At 35.4% G+C, this 21719-nt stretch overlaps 1 protein-coding gene and 1 long non-coding RNA gene across 5 annotated transcripts in view; one reads left to right on the forward strand and one right to left on the reverse strand.

Moving 5' to 3' along the window:
* Nucleotides 1–13016: 13016 nt before the first annotated feature.
* LOC136030390 (perilipin-2-like) overlaps nucleotides 13017–21719 on the reverse strand; it is a 60405-nt gene continuing 51702 nt past the window's right edge. For all 4 annotated transcript variants that reach the window (XM_065709332.1, XM_065709333.1, XM_065709334.1 and 1 more), the window contains exons 7-8: nucleotides 18231–18443; nucleotides 13017–13308 (exon numbers count right to left, since the gene is read on the reverse strand). In XM_065709332.1, coding sequence (XP_065565404.1) covers nucleotides 13093–13308; nucleotides 18231–18443 — 429 coding nt within the window. In that variant the 3' untranslated portion in view covers nucleotides 13017–13092. The remainder of the gene's footprint in view (nucleotides 13309–18230; nucleotides 18444–21719) is intronic.
* On the forward strand, nucleotides 13295–17248 carry LOC136030391 (uncharacterized). The gene is made up of 2 exons (XR_010618271.1): nucleotides 13295–13593; nucleotides 17001–17248. It is a non-coding gene; the product is annotated as an uncharacterized LOC136030391 (long non-coding RNA).

A 21719-nucleotide genomic window follows, 5' to 3' on the forward strand; every position in this document is an offset into this window, starting at 1 on the left:
ATAATTGTCCATGGGAAAAACAATCCGTATTAAAATCTATACTGCTTTTTTCTAATAATTGCCCTGGAGCTTTAATGATGGTGATTGCAAATGCTAATTGAATCTGCCTTGTCTCGAATCTTGGTCAGAATAATATTGTTGATTTCGTGGACGTCTTTGTTCTTGGCTGCCAGAATCGCTCGTTCACTTAGCCATTTATAATTTTTATAATTGGTTGGAATATTCGGAAATACCTTTTCAGCCAAATCATTTTTTGACGTCACTAAATTGAAGAATCCAGGAGGTAGTTGTATATGTCCTGAAATTGGGTCAACTGGGAACATTCCGTTTCCAATTGCCAGCAATTGATCTGAAAATGTTTCACCAGAGTAAGCGTTTTGCAATCAGACACGCATATTTATAGTTAATCTTAATGTATTTACGTGTGCCCATAGATAGGAATTTTTCAGGCAAGCATTAATTTCTTCCACAGGTGTCGATCTAGGAATAAAAGGTGATGTTTGCCTGAAATCTCCCGCAAGTAATATTAGTGTGCTGCCAAAGTGTTTAGAATTTCTTTGCAAATCTTGCAATGATTGCTCGAGAGCCTCGAGCTATTTTTTTGTGCATCATTGTGCACTCGTCCCAAACAATAAGTTTGCATTGCTACAATACTTTACCCATCCCCGATGATTTGGAAATGTTGCACTTGGGAGACGGGGGAGTTTCTGTAGATTGCATATTCAGAGAAAATTTCAAAGCAGAATGAGCAGTTCTCCCACCAGTCAGCAAAATTGCGGTGATTCTGGACGATGCTAGGGCTAAGTGTCATACTTGCCTTTTTGTTCAGTCGTTAACTTAGAAATACTTGTTTGTACATACGACAATAGATGAATCGTGTTGTAACTTTGTTCACGATCCAATTCTACAAATGTAGAAATAGCAGCAGTACGACTAGGTAAAGGCATTCCCAAATGCTTGAGAAGTTGTTTTTTTTTGCCATAGGTAAGCAAAAGTCTTCAATCATAACTAAAGTGCTGTTATAATTTCTCTTGTAAAGTCCAAGGTCATATCTGACCTCTCTAGTCGTATTCAGTGGAGTATATCCTCGGCCATTTGCAATTTGTATTTCTCCCATAACTATAGGAGATGAAGGAGAGCAACTTTAGTGGAGTATATCCTCGGGCATTTGCAATTTGTATTTCTCCCATAACTATAGGAGATGAAGGAGAGCAACTTTTGCCGGAAAACACGGGCTGTAATGCCATGTCTATGAACCGGCGATTGTCCATAAAGTAAAAGTTGCTGCATCTCGTCCCAAGAAAGATTAGAAGTAAATGCAATAAATAAATCTGAACGACCATAAAGACGAACATACGCAATGGCATCTTGAGCATACTCATACATATGACGCGGACTGCAAGCATATGACGAAGGTAAAATCGTTACTCTTCCAATGTTAGTGGTATTACCGTCATTTACAACTGCATCTTTCAAATGAATGTATTGATCACAGCGGAGCTTGGTCTGATTCAGACGGATGAAGAGCAAACGTTCTGCTTCAATCTTTGCATACATATCAATGATGTATTAGTGAAACAATTGACGGTATTTTAAAATATAATTCTCTTCATCGTGACGAATCAATATTCTGTAGCCATAATAGTTCATTGCGCCGCATTTGTTATCCATTTCTTTGTTAGCGGCTGGATTTATCAATTTAATGTTAAAGTGATAGCCTTCGGCTCCATCCCAAAAAACGATAGTATATTGTAGGGCATCGTAGCATCAACGATTTTCAGCAATTCTTGTCAACAGATTGTTTCGCATATAAAGAATTATATCTCGAGGTATGAACTGATCATAGACCGTAACGATTGCCACTTCGTTGATAGTTGGAGCATTGTATGATCCTACGCATATTTTCAGCAGTAGGCGTTTTGTCAGCGGATTTAACAATTTTATGCGTATTAGCAGGCATCAAGTCGATTGCTGTTTTGAATAGACGCACTAAATTATTATTTTCGTGGAAAAGACGTTGCAACTGGAAAACGATAGTCCTTTCAAGCCGGGAGAAATTTCAAAACGTGCATTCAATTCAGCATTGCTATCAATGATGAAGTACAGTTGCAAAAATTTGTGATGCTCACCTGAGAATGGTAGAAGAGAGCCTACCCTATGATAAATTTGCCCTTTTACTTTGGAAGTAGGCATAAAATGACCTCGATCTTCAATTTGGGCACCAAACGACGTCATTTAGAAACATGAGTTATATTTCCTGATATTTGATAAAAAACGATTCGATTCAGACGTATTTCCAATAAGAAAAGTATTCAATGGTTCTGGTGGTGCACCCAGTTGAGGAAGTTTAACTTCCCTGAAGCGCAACACATTCCCGTTGTTTCGCCATTAAATTTCAGTGCCTCGCAATAGGGACAAATTTCAGACATTGTCCCAATTTGCTCATCTCGACTCAAGCTATAATCATCGGAACGGCAGCACTTGAAAGTCAGGCGATTATACACGCGTTGTTTTTATAATACATCGACACGCTAACTCTGTCAAGCTAATTCTGTCAGATGCAAGCCGGGTTTCACGTTGATCGGGTGGTTCCTCGACACGCCTTCGTTGATGCAAAGCTGCAAGCCTGGCTTCGCGTTGCTCTGGTGGCTCTTCGACACGCCTTCGTTGACTTAAAGCCGTAAGCCTGGTTTCGCGTTGCTGTTGTGATTCCTCGACACGCCTTCTTTTTTACTATCTCTATCAGCTGCAAGCCTGGTTTCACGTTGCTCTGGTAGTTCTTCGACACACCTTCGTTGACGTAAAGCCAAAAGTCTGGTTTTGCGTTGCACTGGTGGTTCCTCGCCATGCCTTTTTTTAATATCTCTGTCAGCTGCAAGCCTGGTTTTGCATTGCTTTGGTGGCTTCTCGACACGCCTTCGTTGACGTAAATTGGACACTCCTAATCTGGCCCTTTTTCTTTGAACCGCAAGTCTTGTTTTGCGTTGCTCTGGTGTTTCCTCCTGGTTTGCCCTTTTTGGTGACATTATAGGATAATTTCACTTTGACATTAGTAATACTTTCTCTTTGAGCGACAATGTAATGGTACTTTTTCTCTGAGCCACAAATATTTATATTAAACTAACTGTTGGTGCGGTGCTTCGCGCATCACCAACACCTAGTTGGTGGGGTTGCTTCGAACCCTCCCCCTCAAGCTCCCCCCTCCAAGCTTGTAAGTCGTTATGCGCCGTTTTAGTTTCGCGCCATTGTAGTATTTGTAGTTTGTGTTTTTTTCTTTTTTTCTCTTTTTTCCTCTTTTATTTTTTCCTTTTTTCAGTTTTTTTCTTTTTTTCTAGTTTTTCTTTTTTTAGTTTTTACTTTTTATTTTTTTATTTTTTTTATTTTTTTTATTTTTTCTTTTTTTCAGTTTTTTTCATTTTCCTTTTTTCTTTTTTTTCTTTTTTAGTTATATTTTAGTTTTTCTTTCTTTAGTTTTTTAGTTTTTATTTTTTTTTTTTTCTATTTTTTAGTTTTTAGTATTTTTTAGTTCTTTTCTTTTTTAGTCTTTTCTTTTTTTTAGTTTCTTCTGTTTTTTTCTTTTTTAGTGATGTATCTCTTAGCATAAAAAAATCCGTTTTTTAGAGTTTCGTTTACTATTGAGCTGCGTCGGTCCTTACTACATTTCGTTACCACGAACTATTTGATATATTAGTTTGAAAGTTTAAAGGGGTTGACAACTTCAGTAGTAAGGTGCACACTAAAATCAAAAATATGCCGATACAGAAATTGTATCAGACATGTCTCTTAAACTTTAAAAGTTCTCTCATTGCTAGAGAAATTATAGTTTATCCTTTGCTCTTTTCTAAGTGATGACATTAGAAACTTGGCCTACGGCAAAAAAAAAATCTACTTTTGAACTAAGACAGATAGATTTTTATTCGAGAGGAGTTGGTAGCTCTTGATCAGCTGATCAAAGTATATGTCATCCATTTTGTGGTAGAGAAATTCCTTCATGAGATTTTCCAGTTTGAAAAAACGGGGTTGAAAACTTCAGTAGTAAGGTACACACTGAAATAAAAAAATAGGCTGATACCAATTGTAACACATATAGAGAAGTTTTAAGCAACTTCAGCTGTTAGCTCATAATCATCTTCTGCAATCAGGTGTTCGTAACTTTGGCTATTTGGTGTACCTATTATTTGTTTCTGGTGTATTTGATGGTAAGACCAATTTGGTTGCAGTGGTAAGACATATAGGGGACTTGTAAGTAATAATCGGCTGTTAGGATACAATCATTTTCAGCGATGAGGGGTTTACAACTATTTCTAGTCAAAGTGAGGGCTTTGCAACTCTTGCGAGTTGGCGTACCTAGTTTTTATTTCAAGATCCTTACAGATTAAAAACTTTGGCGTTTAATCGAAGCGAAAAACAAAACCAAAGTGTTGTTCTTGGAACACTTAACTCGGCGAAGTCGAACAAAGGTTGTTGCAACACCTCATGTTACCCATGCAGCGTAGATCTAGTTTTTGTTTGCTTTGAGTTTTATTTACTTATTGACAGTGACTTGTGGTAGTTTTACTCTCGGAAGGTTCTTTGACTCTATTTCTGCTCATTATTGGCTTTATTCAGCTCTTTAATTTTATTTAAAAACTTTTTTTCTGGTTCAGGTATAGGTTCATTTATTTTCCTATCATACATATATAACATACTAAGTATGCCAATATATGCCAGAGAGACAAGCTCATTTTGCACAGATTAGACTATAAATAACGATGTATGGATGATAAATCAAAGTAAGAAGAAAAAGAAAAAATAGACATAATATTAATTACTCACCACACCACAGAAGAGATCCCACCCGACGATAGAAAAAGAAAAAGTACATTTTTTTTTTTATCCAAACAAGAATAAAATGGAAACTTGAGAAAAAGACCCAAAAACGAAAAAAATTATCAAATTAATAGTAATGATAAATATAAAAATAGAACAACTAATAACTTTCAAAAAGAAAGGACTTCAACTTATTTTTGAAATTCCTAACGACAGCTCAAAAACAGACTCATATTGGTTCCATGCAGCAACGACACTATTTCTTAGAGAAATACGGGACCTCTCTGAAATTATCAGTGGCTCGCACAGTTTACATGTATTACGAGTTATGTACGAAGATGGCGCAGCAATTAGGAACAGATCAAAAGAAAAGAAATAGCTAGGCAGTGTCAACAGACTGTAGGCTACTTAAGTTTGGATAGTAACGAATAAAAAGTAAATGCTAGTTGAACATGAAGAATATTCAATAGAAAATATAAACTCTTATTAAAGGACTTGTTTGAAAGAGACGCTGGGGAAGGAAGAAAGTCTTTTAAAATACTAAGCGTCTCATTTTGTTGCTTTTGAGTGGGATAAAATGGGATCTGAAAGTATTCTAGTAAATAAGTGGACAGTAATTCAGTTAAGAATGAGCAAGAGCAAAATAAATAGAACGCATAGCTTCCAGAGGCAAAACTAAATTCATACGGTGCATAATACCTATGTTCCTTCCAAGCTTAAGCCTTAGACTATTACTATGTGGCTTCCAACTTAAATCCGAGTCAATCCGTATACATGGGTAACAGAAAATAAAACACGAAATATCTCTGAACTTGACACAGAAGACTTAATCAGTTTATGACCTGGAAGGGCTCGCGATGTACATGAATATACTAGAAATTTAGCTTTTGAAGTATTCAAATCTAGCCTATTTGCCGTAAACCATGCTACTAGTTTATCAAATGCAAGAGTTAAATTATATTTTACGCTATCCTCATCAACTCCAGAAACAGCACAAGCTGTATCATCAGCAAATAGTGCAGTCAACCCCTGGTCCGCAATTACATTACTAATATCATCAACTTAAATTAGAAACAATATAGGGCCTAGAATTGAATCTTGAAGTACCACATCATTATTTGACTCATTTGAAGACAATGATTTAACATCACCGCAGTCAATACACTAAACGCCATCTTTTAAATGTGACATTATCAACAGATTAGCCTTACGTCTTAAGCGCGTAAATTAAAAATTTGTAAATTTTAATTTAAATTATATGGCTTATAGTATCAAATACTTTCCGTGTATCCACAAATATAGCAGCTGGAATTTCATACTTTTCCATGGCATCGTGTATAAAGTGGGTTATTGCCAAGATAGCATTTTCTGTGGAATGGCCTTAACAAAACCCAAATTGGGACTTACTAAGAAAAACTATTCTCTTCAAGAAAATGAACAATTCTTACATACAGACAACGTTCAATAATCTTTCCAATGCAAAAGGATGGATATTAGCCTATAACTAGATGGATCACTTACATCTTCCCATTTATATAGTGCAATGATCCGGGTGGACTTCATGGCCTGTTCTAAATATTGCCTAAAAATCATTGTAAAATTTTGTGAATTATGAAGCTATATATGAATACTTTCTAATCTAAACCCCTAATACCAATAATAGAAAATACACAAAAAATAAGGTTTGATCCCAGTGTCTAGAGTTCTAATGAAAGAACGATTAAGATGACAAGGGTATGTTTGAGAGGGAAGTATGACAGGTTTGCAGAAAGGTTTACAGTGCTTCTGGCCAACCCTCTGAAATTTAACAAAAATGAAGTCGTATCGGAATGGGGTGGAGCGATAAGACAGGATTTATGTGAGTGGAATCTCATGGGAAGGAATAGAGCTAGATTTTGAGCAGATTAAGGTGGAGGAATGTGCACAGCTGTGTTGACCTCAGGCGACCCTTTGCTAAAATGAGATGTCACTAATTGCTAAAATGAGACGTCACTAGTTGCTAAAATGAGATGTCGCTAATTGCTAAAATGAGATGTCACTAATTGCTAAAATGAGATGTCACTAGTTGCTAAAATGAGATGTCACTAATTGCTAAAATGAGATGTCACTAATTGCTGAAATCAGATTTTACTAATTTTATTTGTAGCAAATAAATCGCTAAAGTATGTTTACGACACTTCTATCGATACTGAATCACATTAATTAACGGGAAAAAAACATGAAAGAAAAACAGAATCATTGGTCCACTGCTTGCTTCGTCTAAGGATTTTATTGAGTGGAAGGGCACCTTCATTGTGCTACAAAACAATGTTACCATATAGGGTATATTTTAGGACTTTTAGAAGAATTTTTAGAAGAATGCGCGTTTAATTCTTCAAAGCCACTTTTTCTGGAGAGTTGGAGTTCTGACTCTTTTTCACACGAAAAATGTTGCTTTCGGTGTATCTCCACTTCCAGTGTTGCTCGTCTTACACCAGATTACATTTGATAACACTGCTTTGAAGTAGCAAATAATACAGACATTGCATTGAAAAATTAGTTTTACAAAAAAATTTCAAGCTCTTATTTTAGTAACTTTGACCATATAGGTTATACATAAAATATTTACTTAAAAGCATTTTTTGTCTATTGTCAAACTCATATCACAACATGTCATTCAATATATCAGAACTGCTCACTGTTATGTCAGCTTGATTGGCATTAAGAACATTCACAATTTTTTTTATCTTTCTATTATTTGATTGTATGATTTAGCCGTTTCTTATAGTTTTTCTTCTTTTACTGTCTAATAAAGGTTTTCTGACTTGAATCTAGAATTACCAAGCTTATCTTATTCACCGTCTTGGCATTGTTAATTATGTATTTCTTCTTTTTGTTCTATTTATAAAAGACAATACCTTGTCGTAAAATAAATTATTTTCGAAAAATACAAAAAAAGCTCTGGAAATTTTTGTTGGAGGATCCTGATCTAAAAGCCACCGCTAGAAACATCCTCGGTTCAAACTCTAGTATTTTTAGTTTTTCATTGTTTTTGGTTGCTGTTTGTTTTTAGTAGAAAAACAAATACAAAAAAAATTGTATTAAAAATGTTTATTTATTAATGTGTAGCCTACATATAATCCAGCTAATGAGACAAATTTAAACCCGTTCAGATATTTTCTTTAAACACTCGTCAAAAATCCCGTTGCGGATGCGACACACCTCGAGCACACATAATGGGACCCGAAAGATGGGGACTGGAAACTGGAAAGTTCCCCGGTTCAAACTCTTGTATTTTTACTGTTTCTTTTGTTGTTTTTTTGGTTGCAGTTTTTTTTAGTACAAAAACGAATACAGAAGAAATGTATTAACAAACGTTTATTTATTAATGTGTAGCCTACATAACATCCAGCTAATGAGACAAATTTAAACTCTTTCGGGTGTTTTCTTTAAACACTCGCAAAAATCCCGGTACGGATGAGATGCAAATCGAGCACAGATGATGGAATCTGAAAAATGGTGACTGGAAACTTCCCCGGTTCAAACTCTGGTATTTTTATTGTTTCTTTTTTTGGTTGCTGTTTTTTTAGTTGAAAAACAAATACCAAAAATTGCATTAAAAAATGTTTATTTATTAATGTTTAGCCTACATATAATCCAGCTAGTGAGGCAATTTTAAAACCGTTCAGATATTTTCTTTAAACACTCTTCAAAAATCCCATTGCGGATGCGACGCACCTCGAGCACACATGATGGGACCCAAAAGATGGTGACTGGAAACTGGAAAGTTCCCCGGTTCAAACTCTTGTATTTTTATCGTTTCTTTTTTTTTGGTTGCTGTTTTTTTGTAAGTAAAAAACGAATCAAACAGTTCGTGGTAACGAACTGTAGTAAGGAGCCACCCGGCTCAATAGTAACCAAAACTCTAAAAAATGGAATTTTGATACCAATAGCTACATCAAAAGAATTGCATTTTAATGCTGATTTTAAATATATAAGTTTGATCAAAATTAGTTTTACCCATCGAAAGTTACGAGCCTGAGAAAATTTGTGTTATTTTAGAAAATAGGGGAAAACACCCCCTAAAAGTCATAGAATCTTAACGAAAATCACACCATCAGATTCAGCGTATCAGATAACCCTACTATAGAAGTTTCAAGCTCCTATCTACAAAAATGTGGAATTTTGTATTTTTTGCCAGAAGGCAGATCACGGATGCGTGTTTATTTGTTTGTTTGTTTTTGTTTTTTTTCCAGGGGTGATCGTATCGACCCAGTTGTCCTAGAATGTTGCAAGAGGGCTTATTCTAACTGAATTGAAAAGTTTTAGTGCCCTTTTTAAGTGACCAAAAAAATTGGAGGGCACCTAGGCCCCCTCCCACGCTATAATTTTCTCAAAGTCAACGGATCAAAATTCTGAGATAGCCATTTTATTCAGCGTAGTCGAAAAACCTTATAACTATGTCTTTGGGGACGACTTACTCCCCCACAGTCCCTGTGGGAGGGGCAACAAGTTACAAACTTTGACCAGTGCTTACATATAGTAATGGTTATTGGGAAGTGTACAGGCATTTTCAGGAGGATTTTTTTGGTTGGGGGAGGGGTTGAGAAGAGGGGGATATGCTGGGGGAACTTTTTATCGAGAATTTGTCACGGGGGAAGAAAATTTCCATGAAGGGAGCTCAGGATTTACTAGCATTATTTAAAAAAACAATGAAAAAATAAATATGAGAAAGTTTTTTCAGCTGGAAATAAGGAACAGCATTAAAATTTAAAACAAACAGAAATTATTACCCCTATAAGGGGCTCACCTCGTCCTAATACTTCGCTCTTTACGCTAAAGTATTTTTAGTAATTTCAACTATTTATTCTACGGCTTTTGTGATTCAGGGGTCATTCTTAATGAATTGGGACAAAATTTAAGCTTTAGTGTAAAGAGCGAAGTACTGACGACGGAGCAAACCCCCTCATATCTATATAAATAAAATATGTAATAAAAACATGAGAATACAAAAGTTCTTTACGTAAGCTAATTTATAAGTTACGTAAATCTTTTACTAATAAAAAGATTTGTAAAAAAATTAAAAGTTCTAGTTGCCTTTTTAATTAACCAAAAAATCGGAGGGCAACTAGGCTTCCTACCTCGCTCTTTTTTTCTCAAAATCATTCGATCAAAATTATGAGAAAGCCATTTAGCCAAAAAAAAAAAAAAAAAAAAAAAATGCAAATTTCGTTTTAATTCTTCCTCTGCGGAGAGCCAAAATCAAAACATGCATTGATTCAAAAACGTTCAGAAATTAAATAAAAAAAAGTTTTTTTAACTGAAAGTAAGGAGCGACATTAAAACTTAAAACGAACAGAAATTACTTCGTATACGAAAGAGGCTGCTTTCTCATCAACGCCCGGCTCTTTACGCTAAAGTTTTTTACTGTTTTAAAAAGAAGAATTGAGAGAAAGAGTCAAACTTTAGCGTAAAGAGCGGGGCGTTGATGAGGATACAGTCTCTTTCATATACGAAGTAATTTCTGTTCGTTTTAAGTTTTAATGTCGCTCCTTACTTTCAGTTAAAAAAAACTTCTTTTTTATTTAACACAAAAAGAAATGTATTAAAAAATGTTTAGTTATTAATGTGTAGCCTACATATAATCGAGCTAATGAGACAAATTTAAACCCGTTCTGGTATTTTCTTTAAACACTCGTCAAAAATCCCGTTGCGGATGCGACGCACCTAGAGCACACATGATGGGACCAGAAAGATGGTGACTGGAAACTGGAAACTTCTCCGGTTCAAACTCTGGTGTTTTATTGTTTCTTTTTGTTGGTTGCTGTTTTTTTTTAGTAGAAAAACAAATACAAAAAAATTTCATTAAAAAATGTTTATTTATTAATGTGTAGCCTACATATAATCCAGCTAATGAGACAATTTTAAACCCGTTTATGTATTTTCTTTAAACACTCGTCAAAAATCCCGTTGCGGATGCGACGCACCTTGAACACACATGATGGGACCCGAAAGATAGTGACTGAAAACTGGAAAGTTCCCCGGTTCAAACTCTAGTATTTTTATTGTTTCTTTTTTTTGTGCAGAAAAACAAATACCAAAAAATGGTATTAAAAATGTTTATTTATTAATGAGTAGCCTACATATAATCCAGCTAATGAGACAATTTTAAACCCGTTCAGGTATTTTCTGTAAACACTCGTCAAAAATCCCGTTGTGGATGTGACGCACCTAGAGCACATATGATGGGACCCGACAGATGGTGACTTGAAACTGGAAATTTCCCCGGTTAAAACTCTAGTATTTTTATTATTTCTTTTTTTTAGTTGCTATTTTTTTGTCGGAAAAAAAGTACAAAAAATAGTATTAAAAAATGTTTATTTATTGATGTGTAGCCTATATATAATCAAGCTAATGAGACAATTTTAAACTTGTTTAAGTATTTAATTTAAACTCTCGTCAAAATTCCCGTTGCGGATGCGACGCACCTAGAGCACACATGATGGGACCCAATAGATGGTGACTGGAAACTGGAAATTTCCCCGGTTCAAACTCTAGTATTTTTATTATTTCTTTTTTTTTTGCTATTTTTTTTTGGAAAAAATTACAAGAAATAGTATTAAAAAATGTTTATTTATTGATGTGTAGCCTATATATTATCAAGCTAATGAGACAATTTTAAACTTGTTCAGGCATTTTCTTTAAAATCTCGTCAAAATTCCCGTTGCGGATGCGACGCACATAGAGCACACATGATGGGACCCAATAGATGGTGACTGGAAACTGGAAATTTCCCCGGTTCAAACTGTAGTATTTTTATTATTTCTTTTTTTTTGTTGCTATTTTTTGGAAAAAATTACAAGAAATAGTATTAAAAAATGTTTATTTATTGATGTGTAGTCTATATATAATCAAGCTAAAGAGACAATTTTAAACTTGTTCAAGTATTTTCTTTAAACTCTCGTCAAAATTCCCGTTGCGGATGCGACGCACCTAGAGCACACATGATGGGACTCAATAGATGGTGACTGGAAACTGGAAATTTCCCCGGTTCAAACTCTAGTATTTTTATTATTTCTTTTTTTTTGTTGCTATTTTTTTTGGAAAAAATTACAAGAAATAGTATTAAAAAATGTTTATTTATTGATGTGTAGCCTATATATAATCAAGCTAATGAGACAATTTTAAACTTGTTCAGGTATTTTCTTTAAACTCTCGTCAAAATTCCCGTTGCGGATGCGACGCACCTAGAGCACACATGATGGGACCCAATAGATGGTGACTGGAAACTGGAAATTTCCCCGGTTCAAACTCTAGTATTTTTATTATTTCTTTTTTTTTTGCTATTTTTTTGGAAAAAATTACAAGAAATAGTATTAAAAAATGTTTATTTATTGATGTGTAGCCTATATATAATCAAGCTAATGAGACAATTTTAAACTTGTTCAGGTATTTACTTTAAACTCTCGTCAAAATTCCCGTTGCGGATGCGACGCACCTAGAGCACACATGATGGGACCCAATAGATGGTGACTGGAAACTGGAAATTTCCCCGGTTCAAACTCTAGTATTTTTATTATTTCTTTTTTTTTGTTGCTATTTTTTTTGAAAAAATTACAAGAAATAGTATTAATTTTTTTATTTATTAATGTGTAGCCTACATATAATCAAGCTAACGAGACAAGTTTAAACTGTTTCAAGTGCTTTCTTTAAAGACTCGTCAAAAATTTGTTGAACACCATCTTTTTTCAATTCTTTGTAAAGATTTCTGCTGTGCATTGTTGTTATTTTTTTCAATCTTTCTGCTTACTTGAGATACTAGACTTTGATTGCGATTGCACTCTTCAAAGATTCTCACGACAACATTTAAGATTCCTTCTTGTTTATTACTGTCAAAGTAATAAATATTACCGGTATTACTACCAAAAATGGTTGCTTGATAACTTGATGACGGATGTAAATCTGACATTTATGAGCTGGATGAAAAATACTGAAAGATTCCATCCTTGAAAATTCAGTTTTAAAAGCAAAATTTGGTCCCAAATTAATTTATTAGTTAATCATTTGTGTTGAAAATAACCCTTGTAGATGACCACAATGTGTTCAAAGGATTGGCTTAAGTGAACTAGTGTCAACTAAACTAAGCATTGAATTTTTGGAGTTCTTGGCTTTGCTCGTTTCATTTTAAGTCTCATTCTTCCTATAGAAAATAAGATAAAATATAAAAATTTAATGCAACACTAATTTATTACCACATAATAGCCTTAAAATATATAATAATAAAAATACGATAAAACGCTCTTATTAGCCAGATTGCTCAACATTTTCCGAATTATTTTCATTCCTTGTATCAGGTCTGCGACGACGAGGAGAGGTCTCTGAAAAAGTATTTTGCTCAGATGATTTTGGGACATCCTTCTGTTGATGTTGCTCCTTATCCCTAGCTACTTCTTCAATTCGTATCTTAATCCCTTCAGAAGATCCTTGGATAGACTCACGAAGTCCAGGGAACAGGAAGACCTCGAAGTAAATAATAATCATCAACACAAAGATAAGGTACATGAAGAATCAAACGTTATCTTTAAAATATCTAGGCAATTGTTCGATTGCTACTTTCATTGTCGGATTTTGGTTTCTTTCTTGGAACAGTCATTTTCAGAACTAGATCACTTCAAAATAAACGTTCATGTTTCAATGAAATTGAGAAATGAAAGGTTCAGATTAAAGTGACTTTCCCAGGGAAGGATCTAGTTATGAAAAAAAAAATGTTGGAGGATTATGGCTTCAAGGATTCATCTAACCGAGGTAAGGGATACCTTACATTCCATTGTGAGCAGGCATGATCGGCAATGTAATGTACTTTTTATAAATTACTGAACTAAATATACTTTCTGCCAATCTAAACAAAGTGAAAAAAAAGATTGAGATGGATAAAAAAAATATAGAAAACTGTGTTTTGAGGACGTTTAATTAGGCTTGACACTGTACTTCTCATGCACCATCCCCCAACTCTTCCCTTCTCGGCATAACCTGAAATGATGCTAATATTATAGTACTGAATAAAAAAAAGGATAATTATTACGAACAAACTGTTCCATTATCTTCCAGTCAAAGTTGTCTGAAGGGAAGTGCGTATGGTTAAATTGTTATTACTCTCCCAAAGAACGTTCAGCGTTCCCTCTACTTGCCCAAATATCTTCAATATAAAAAAATAAGACGATATGACGCATTTCTGGCAAAAACAAAACAGCTCTAAACTAGCCGAAACCCCTAGGAAAGTGTTGCAAACTCACCTCCCCCTTTTTTTATCCAATTTGCGCAGTCCCCTCGGTTTATGTATTTAGGCTCTGAGCTGCTAAACCTTGGCCAAACTTCATAAAATAGAAGCATATCATTAAAAAAGAAACAAGTTGTTGTTTCTTCACTATACAAATGAATGTTGCCAAATTCTGTATAATAGAGCCCTAACAAAATACTATGCAGAAGCCATAAATTATAGAAATAAAAGAAGAAATAAAATATATGTACAAGCTCTGCGAAGCCTTTCAGTTTTTCTTTCTGGTGTCCTTTTCATGAAGTCTTTTTTCTTACAAGTTGATTTACTAAAACAAAATCATTAGAAAATTCAAATTCCTGAAGTGTAAAGTGTAGCATGGAAATTTAAGCTTCTTTAAAAAAAAAAATTGATTCCGTATTTCAAATTCTCCCAGATTGAGAAATCGTATTTTAAAAAATGGTTCTAGTTTTTTAGGATAAATCTAAAATACGGTATCGCACAGTTATGTGTATGAATCAATGACTAATGATATTTACTGAAGGAGCAGATAATTATGGACAAATTAACATTATTTTTAAAGAGATGTGAGGTGATTGACTCAGTTTTTTGATCCGTTGGGAATGGGGTTCAAGAAACAAAAGACATAAATTGCAATGATGGATCTTCAAGTGGAGTTTAAAGAAGTGTAGGAGAACTCTTTTTTCACTGTCGCAACTACATTTTTTAATTGTATATTTATGAATTTTCAACATATACACATTTGAAGAAACAGGTTTAAACAAAATATCTTCAAATCCATCAAAATGTATAATTGAAGTGACATTTATAATATTTAATATCTACATTTACATATTATATTCATACTACATTCTATTGACTTACCCCCCCCCCTAAAAAACAAAACAAAACTGATATATTGGTATTGCTTGTAGTCATGCAGAGGTATTATTCTTTAAACGTTAAATTTAATTAAACCGAGTAATTTTAGTATTTAGCTTGGGAATGTAATAATTTACAATAATATTCCAGAGAACCGTCAGAGGTGGAACAAAGAAATATTTAACTTCCCTCCCATCCCCAAAACAAAAAGTTGAGCCCCCCCCCCATCCACACACACACGATCTTTGATATTCTTACAGCATGTCCTGTAATCCATTACATTTTCATAAATCACTTTTTGATTATTTTTTTTCTTGAAGTTACGCTCCGACCCTAAACGAAATTAAATAAAAAAAACTAGTTTTTTTGACTGAAAGTAAGGAGCGACAGTAAAACTTAAAACGAACAGAAATTACTCCGTATATGAAGTGGTTTGTCCCCTCCGCAATCCCTCGCTCTTTGCGCTAAAGCTTTTAATTGTTTTAAAAAGTAGAATTGTGGCAAAGAGTCAAACTTAAGCGTAAAGAGCGAGGGATTGCGGAGGGGAAACCATTTCATATACGGAGTAATATCTGTCCGTTTTAAGTTTTAATAAAGTTTTAATTACGTTTTCATGTTTATTTTTTCATCGTTTTTTTACAGTAATGCTAGAAAATCTTGCACCCTTTTCATTGAATTTTTATTCCTCCATGACATATCCCTTGTATGACAGATCCTCCCACATAGCCCCCTCCCATCAACCCCACCCCAAACCAAAAAATCCCCCTGAAAACGTCTGTACACTTTCCAATAACCATTACTATATGTAAACACTGGTCAAAGTTTGTAACTTGCAGCCCCTCCCCCAGGGATTTTGGGGGAGTAAGTCATTCCCAAAGACATAGTTATTATGGTTTTCGACTATGCGGAACAAAATGGCTATCTCAAAATTTTAATCCGTTGACTTTTGGAAAAAAATGAGCGTGGGAGGGGGCCTAGGTGCCCTCTAATTTTTTGATCTCTTAAAAAGGACACTAGAACTTTTCATTTCCGTAAGAATGAGCCCTCTTGCGACACTCTAGGACCACTTGGTCGATACGATGACCCCTGGGGAAAAAAAAAAACTAACAAATTCTGGCAAAAAATACAAAATTCCACATTTGTTTAGATAAGAGCTTGAAATTTTTGCTACAGGTTTCTCTGATGCGCCAAATGCGATGGTGTGATTTTCGTTAAGATTCTATGACTTTTAGGGGATGCTTTTCCCTATTTTCCAAAATACGGCAAGTTTTCTCAGGCTCGTAACTTTTGATGACAAAGACTAAATTAATTGAAACTTATATATTTAGAATCAGCGTGAAAATTCAATTCTTTTGATGTATCTTTTAGCATCAAAATTCCGTTTTTTAGAGTTTCGTTTACTATTGAGCCGGGTCGCTCCTTACTACAGTTCGTTACCACGAACTGTTTGATATCACGTACCCTACGTATTATTTCTTTAACCTACGTATTGCTACCAACGTAGGTTTTAATTACACCAAATAGCAACTCAAGATGAAATTTGAATCATCACTGGTCCTATACAGTAAAATAGAAGGAAGGTTTAGCACATTCTGCTTTTTTTATGCGTAGTTTTAGCAAGGGCATGAATTCTAGCCCATCAGGGCCGTATCCAGGATTTATTCAGAGGGGAGGGCTTACAAAAAAAATACAGAAATCGGAAATTTGTTTACATGTGTTTTGTTACTTATGTACGAGTCAGAGAAAAATTTCAGCTGGGAAAAGGGGGTCAAACCGAGTAACCCTACCCCCCCCCTCCTGGATATAGCTCTGTTTGTACTCGATAATTTGTTTTATTTTTAGTGACAACTAATTATTAATATTTGTATGCATAATTTGTTTTGTATTTATTTGCAGAAGATCACGGTATCCTTTATGGTTTATTTCGCAGCTAAAACGCGCTATATTATTTCCTCTTAGTAGCAACCCAGCAGTAAGAATTCATTAGTAATGACATAATTTTGTTATATTGGTATGCTAAAGCACTTTTTGCAAATTAACAAAAAGCCCTTTTTAGGATTTATCAGAACAACTTCGCGTCGTAGATGGTCAGAACATTACATACAAAGATTCAATTGGAACATTGCTTCAACCTAATTCTGGAAATAGAGATTTGATTACCTCCTGCGTTTTATTCAGACAGAGAATTTTCACAATCAACTCTTAGTTTGCAAGAGGCTTCTGGGCTCTTATTTCTGTAGCTATTATTATCCTATTATGTCTTCTCCTTCTTTTTTGAATTATTAAAGAGACCCTCTCACATAACTTAATCACTAGAATTTACTTCCCGGCCCTCCGCCAGGCTACTCTAGCTGAGACTGAACTCCAGGTCATTGAAATTACTTTCTTGATGTTGTTGTTTATATTAACATGGAGACACTTCTGCATTATCTCACATCCAAAATGCAAATTTGAACCCGACCGCAGGTTACTCCAGCTGAGATCGAACTCTGTATTCCGTATTAATAATCTCTTCTTCATCTTATTATTTGGAGTAGCGCGAAGACTCTTTCGCATGATCTTATCACCAGATTCAAATTCCGGGCCGTAAAATGGGTCACCGCAGCTGGTTTTGAATTCTAGCTCATGTTATTATTTTTATCAATCTGTCAGTTTTCTCTATATATCTAGGAATTGATAATAAGCTCTGTAATTACCTACACTTTAGCGAATTTTAGATAAATGGAATTTGGATTCGGATAAGACACTGAATCATGCATTACCTGATCGAACCCCCCTTCCCTTCATTCTTTTTGTACGAATAGTAAAACGTGTAAATGATGGATACATTAAAGCGTTTTTTTCGCCTCCCTCCCCCTCAAATAAAAATCCTTGATGTGCCCATGATTAATAGATAAAATAGATACCAGATATTACAGACATACCTAAATAGATACCAGATATTACAGAAAGGGCACTGAAATAGCCCAACAGGTAAAAACCCAATAGAAATAAAACATAAATGTGGCAAACGATGCCACATCGTTTTTTTTTTTGAACTGATTTTGTCTGCTTCAAACACCTGAAAAACCTTTTACCGGATTCAAAGAAGAAAAAGTGCAAGGAGCTTAATAAATCATATGCTGTTGTGGTCTCGTACAAGTTAACTTTTCCTCAATCGAGATAGCAGATTTGACACCCCATGACTTAAATAAAGAAAAATACAACAGTTATGCTGTCTGTAGCAGTTTGTCCGCAATCTATTGTAGGTCAATACATCTATGATTAGAATTCGCTAAAAACTTACCAACGAAGAGGTTGTAAGATCAAGAGCAGTAACAAAAGCTCCATAAACTACAGGCAGTTTTGTCCTAACGTTTACTAAGACCTCTGAACTGATTCTTTCAAGATTAGTTGCTTTCATAAACTGTGCGCCAGTTTCAGCCACAAAAACGGCTACCACATCAATCTGGTCACGCACAGCTTGAAATGACAGGCCAGGAAGTGCTTGGATTATTCCCTAAAAATTTAAACACCAAGTTTAAAATTTAATATAATTCTAAAAACTAGTAGGGATATAACGAGGTATCAACCATACACTGAAACCCTAAGGTAAGAAGACACATCGCCACTTTTACACCTAAAGACTATATCTGAAACTTCTCTACTTCTAAGATAAATCACAAATTGAGCTGTTGAGCTACTCTCAAAGGGAGGATCAGCCAATGACAATTTTTGGAGGGGGCACTTACCCAGGGCGTAGAAATTTTAGGGGCACAAAATTTAAAAGAAATAATCTAATTTTTAAAATCACTTGTAATTTTTTTTAATTTTATCAAAATAAAGTAGAAGGCGTGGTTGGCAATAAGTATAGGTAAATTGAACACAATTTTTTATTTTTTCCATATCTTCACCAACATTCCTTGAAGATAAAAGTAAGAAGACCGAATTTAACTGATTTTAATTTTTTTGTGAAGATTTGTATTCAAACCTGATCAAATTTTACAAGAAATCGAAATAATTATAAGGATAAAGTAAGAAGGATAAAGTCAGAAGTCTTATCTATAGTTCTTCCATCTGATTCATAAAATTCGCACAACTCTCTTTTCAAATTTAACTCTCTTTTTAAATTTGAGTAAAAACTTAAAAAAACGGTAGACAGTAACTTAAATGGTAACGAAAAAAATAATTGAAGAAACCGTTGGATGTTATTATAATCTGGTAATTAATACAGTTAAAAACTAGAAGATATTTAAGAATAAATTATCAATTAGTATTGCTTATTTTGTGCTAGTTTTAACAGCCTGAATAATCCAAATGAAAAATAAGGGGTCTAGATGTATTCTAATCTTTCACTTGTGCAAGGTTACCTATAAAGATGATTTGTATAAAAGAGTTAATGCAGAGAAGGGTGTAGCAAATACCTGGAGACCAAAAATACGCAGAACATAACACATTTTATCAGGGGCGGATCCAGGGGAGGGGCAAGGGGGGCGATCGCCCCCCCCCCTAGACGGGCTGTAATTTCCTTTAACTGCATTTACGGAAGTCTGCATTAACGCATGTTCTAACTACTTTAACTAGACTATAAAACCTTTTTACATTTCGTTCATTCCACAGCTTTTCCACTATCAAGCTAGCCTCGAGGATTTTTTTGTCACCTCATAGCATAGCAACAGTTCACCCGGTAAATTTTAGCTAGTTCTCACCTCCCTGTTCGATGTAAACATTGGAAGTGGGTGGGTGGAGTGCAACTGTAGTTGCAAGTAGCTCTTCAATTAGTTCTGTTGGAAGTGGCGAACAAAGGCAAATTCCATTGCAAATTCCTAACACTTTGCAATCTTCTGTTAACCGCATTAGCCTTCAGAGTGATCATCCAACAACACCCCCGCCCCCTACCCTGTTTCCGGAAAACGATATTGGGATCCACATCGGTACAATACATGCCATTGACGACCGAAAAAAGTGCGAGCTTCTGGAGAGGCCATGGAAACTCCCGATTGGATGCCAAATGCCATATTCTGTTCATTTAAAGCGGGGGAAAGACGAAAAAAGGTACTTGAACGATTCTTATTAGCAGAGTTTCCACTGGCTTTTATATTCTGCTGCCCAGAAAGGCCTTTTTTTGCAAATACTGCCCTCTTTTTGCAACTGGGGCTAGCGGGGGTTCAAACAGACAGGTTCCCCTACAAAAGCTGGTCACAAAGCCTGTCACAAAATTTTCTAAGTTACTGGGAAAAGATGGAGAACTTACAGTACATGATACTTCTCAGTACCATCATGACGCAGTAGAGGCTGGAAAGTCGTTTCTAAGAGCCTACCATTCTCCACACGAATCTGTAAATAATCGTGTCAACGAACACAGCGAATGAAGCAAGCAACAGAAAACCGAGAGAGGCTTAAGCCGATTCTGGAATCAATCACATATCTAGGAAGGCAGAATATTCCACTGAGGGGCCATCGGGATGATGGTAGCTTAAACTTGGATGACTTGCCGCTTTCCAATGAAGGAAACTTCCGAGAACTACTACGTTATCGTGCTGAAAGTGGCGAAAGTAAATTAAAGGAACAACTAAAAACATCAGGAAAAAATGCTACCTACAAAACAGCTCAAAACTAGCTGATTGAGCGTTGTGTGAAAGAAGTTATAGGTGTCATTCTAGAAAGAGTAAAGTCAGCAAGGTATTACAGTATCATTTTCGATGAGACAACAGATGCGTCACATTCATTGCAACTTAGTTTAGCTCTCTGCTATGCCTTCCATAACCATAGACGCGAGGATTTCATAAGTTTTGTCGGCGTTCATCATGCCACCTTTGAACCTTCCACTGCAGACAAAGAGCCAACTGTCAACGGAAAAGTGATTGGCCAGCTAGTTCTAAGCCTTTTAGAAGAAATGGTTTTGAATTTACTTGACTGTGTTGGAATCGGTACGGATGGGTGTGGAATGATGGTATCAAATAACTGTGGTGCTGTAGTTGAAATTCAGAAAAAGTTAAAAATGCGTCTCGTTGTCCCTGCTTTAACCACGCCCTGAACCTTTCTCTGTCAAGAAGCTCAATTGTTTTTAGCATCAGAAATGCCATAGGCATTATAAAAGAAGTTGCTGCATTTTTTAATGCATCTGCGAAGAGAAATTACGTCTTGAATAAGGTTCTAAAAGCTAAGCTCACGGGAATCGGCGAGACGAGGTGGATCGAGCGACACGAGTCACTTATGCAGTTTGTGTCCGAACTTCCAAAAATCATCCGGTCTTTGGAACCCATTAGTCACTGGAGTGAATCAGTGACCGCTCCGAAGGCAAAGACGCTTGTTACAGCGTTACATAGTGCGGAATTCGTGGTTTCCCTTCAATGTCTACACATTATTTGCGCTCTGACCTTGCCTCTTAGTTGGGTATTCCAGAAGAAGACTTTGGACTTGGGCGCTGCCGATGGCCACGTTTCCGATCTTTTGGATGTTCTAGCAAAGCGACGGGAAACGTGTGACGAAGAGTTCGCATTAGTTAATGAGCAAGTAAAAGAATTGTCAGATAAAATCCAATTGGCTGTTGAAGTTCCAAGGATTACACAAAGACAAGTTCATTGAAATAATCCCCCTCATACTACGCCTACGAAGAATATTTACTACGAAGAATATTATTGACGTGTTGTTTTTATACCTATGCTCAACTCAGTCATAAGTGACTTAAAGAGCCGATTCTAAAGAGACACGCTGAACTCTTTCCGGTTAAACGCACTGTTGCGATCAAATATTGTGAATTCTACTGATGATTTGCTGCAATCTTCCGTCAAAG

This window comes from Artemia franciscana, chromosome 8 (assembly GCF_032884065.1).
Source record: "Artemia franciscana chromosome 8, ASM3288406v1, whole genome shotgun sequence".
NCBI classification, from domain to species: domain Eukaryota; kingdom Metazoa; phylum Arthropoda; class Branchiopoda; order Anostraca; family Artemiidae; genus Artemia; species Artemia franciscana.